This window comes from Prenolepis imparis, unplaced genomic scaffold, assembly GCF_030444845.1.
Source record: "Prenolepis imparis isolate NDT839.2.m4 unplaced genomic scaffold, iyPreImpa1.0 SCAF_8, whole genome shotgun sequence".
Lineage (NCBI taxonomy): Eukaryota > Metazoa > Arthropoda > Insecta > Hymenoptera > Formicidae > Prenolepis > Prenolepis imparis.
The window spans coordinates 3,660,390-3,662,838 of record NW_028141166.1 but is presented as its reverse complement, the minus strand read 5'-3'; the positions used below and the strand labels follow the sequence as shown (position 1 = coordinate 3,662,838).

The 2,449-nt window shown below is 28.1% G+C and overlaps 1 protein-coding gene across 1 annotated transcript; it reads left to right on the top strand.

Moving 5' to 3' along the window:
* The first annotated feature begins 79 nt into the window (after positions 1–79).
* LOC145939760 (cytochrome P450 4C1-like) lies at positions 80–1,171 on the top strand. The gene is made up of 5 exons (XM_083044340.1): positions 80–166; positions 247–312; positions 534–702; positions 886–1,065; positions 1,125–1,171. The coding sequence occupies exons 1-5, from the start codon at positions 80–82 to the stop codon at positions 1,130–1,132; spliced, it is 510 nt and encodes a 169-aa protein (XP_082900466.1). The 3' UTR covers positions 1,133–1,171.
* Positions 1,172–2,449: the final 1,278 nt, after the last annotated feature.

Here is a 2,449-nt window from a genome sequence, read left to right as displayed (position 1 = left end):
ATGATTAAAATAACACATGCAAAAATAAGTTTGACGCTAATATGCTTTTTCATTTCTAGATAAAAAGAAGCGACTAGCAATGTTGGATCTCTTAATAATGTCACCTCGAGAAGGTTTCTTGACCGATTTCGATATCAGAGGAGAAATCGATACATTTATGTTTGAAGTACGTATTTGTAATGTTTAATTAATTTTTATACACATTTATCTAAGCACATGTAACGATACATATAACGACAATTACAGGGTCATGATACAGCGACGGCTATGACCTTTGCTTTATTATTATTAGTTGAACATAAAGATATCCAGGTACCTTTCTTTCACTATATTGAGATATATTATTTTTATTGCAATTTTTATTTCAAGTAATACAAATATTAAGATTTTGTTGCATATTTTTTTCTATATCAATATATTTGAAAAAAATAAAAGAAGCTTAAAATAAATATAAAATTTTATTTTGATATAGAAGATTTTTTTCATATCTATGTATATAAAATAATGCATTTTAATTATTATCGATGACATAGGAACGTGTGAGAATTGAAGTCGATACCGTGATGCAAGAGAACGGAGAGAAACTTACCATGAAATCGTTGCAAAATTTATCATATTTAGAAAGATGTATAAAGGAAGCGCTACGTTTATATCCGAGCGTGTTTTTCATATCACGAGTAACTGCGGAAGACGTAAAATTACGTAATTAAACACTTTTTTCCTTCTTATATTCTTAAACATGTCACATTATACGGAGAGTATTATAAATGTAAAATAAGTTTAAAATAATTTAATTGCGCTAACATTATAAGAATATTAATGTATATTTCATTTCTCAAATTTTATATTTGCAAATCGCAGCTAATTTTATAATACAATTTCCAGATTCATATGTCGTGCCTGCTGGAACGATCTTACATCTTAATATCTATGGAGTTTACAGAGATCCCAATTTCTGGTCAAATCTAGATGTATTTGATCCGGATAGATTTTTGCCCGAGAAGATCCAAAATCGTCATCTTTATTCGTATCTACCGTTCAGCGCAGAACCGAGGAACTGCATAGGTGAATTGTGCATGATTTTCGTTTTTTGTCGATAAATTTTAATACATTTTTAATTGTAGGTCAATGATTCGGTCTGCTGGAACTAAAGGCTATGATAGCTCCTTTGGTGCACAAGTTTTACTTGGAGCCAGTTGATCATATAAAGGATGTCCGGTTTAAGGCCGATATAATAATTCGTTCTTCTCATCCGGTTCGTGTAAAATTCGTTCCAATCAGATACTAACAACCATTTGAAACTAACACAATTACCACGTAAGTGTAAGAAGTTGATGTATTGCAAAAATGAAAAAAACTTTTATGAATATTATATGTTCAACAAAATATATATTTTATGTGTAAACTTTATAATTTATCGTGAAATTATACATGTAGAAACTATATTTGTAAAACAAGAAAATATACTTGTAAGCAGTGTTGGGTAGTATCTAGCTACATGTATCTAGATACAGTATCTAAATACATTTTGTGTATCTGAGCATGTATCTGAGTGAGATATATTCGAATTTAAATATCTGTATCTAGATTTAAAACATATCTGAGTCGATTTTTTCAGATACATTTTTAGATACATTTTCACGTATTTCTTTGAATTGACCAATTCTTTCAATTTTTAAAAGATCAAGACATCGCGTAGAAACAGCTGACAGTGCTATCGGCATTCTCTATTTGTCAGACAAGCAAAAAAATATTGCATTAATATATCACACGTTTTCCTCATATGAAACATTTGCTTTCCTCATATGAAACATTTGTTTTTAAGTTTAAAGTTTAACACAATTATATATCATCACGTCAACACCGGTTGAGTGATTATTTAGCATTGGTGATCAAGTTTTAATATCACGGAGAAATAGTTTGAGTGACGATATCTTTGAGACATTTTTGATGAGTTATTAAGACTAACGAATAATGTAATCGTAAACAAAAATATTAATAAATAAAAAATTTATTCAGTATATTTTGTGCATATTTATAATTATTATGATAAAATATAATTTTAAAATATCTGATATGTATCTGAGATATTTATAAAGTAGCTGAGTCTCTGTATCTATATATATTTTAATTTGTGTATTTGTATTTGTATCTGTATCGAGATTCATTTTAAATGTATCTTACCCATCACTTACTTTATAGCTATTTTCTGTGTTTCTTCGTAAGTTTACTACACTTAAATAATGTTCACGCAAGTCTGGCAGCTATTCAATTTTTATAATTTTTCTATTTTTAATTTTTATAATTTTTATTATATTACTTCTTCAACTTTTATTTTATATTTTCATAATATCTTTATATACAGATACACGCCTAGTTTTGTAACGTGACAGACATCTTCATCATGTCACTATCTTCGTTATATAACGTGTATATTTTAAAGCCACGA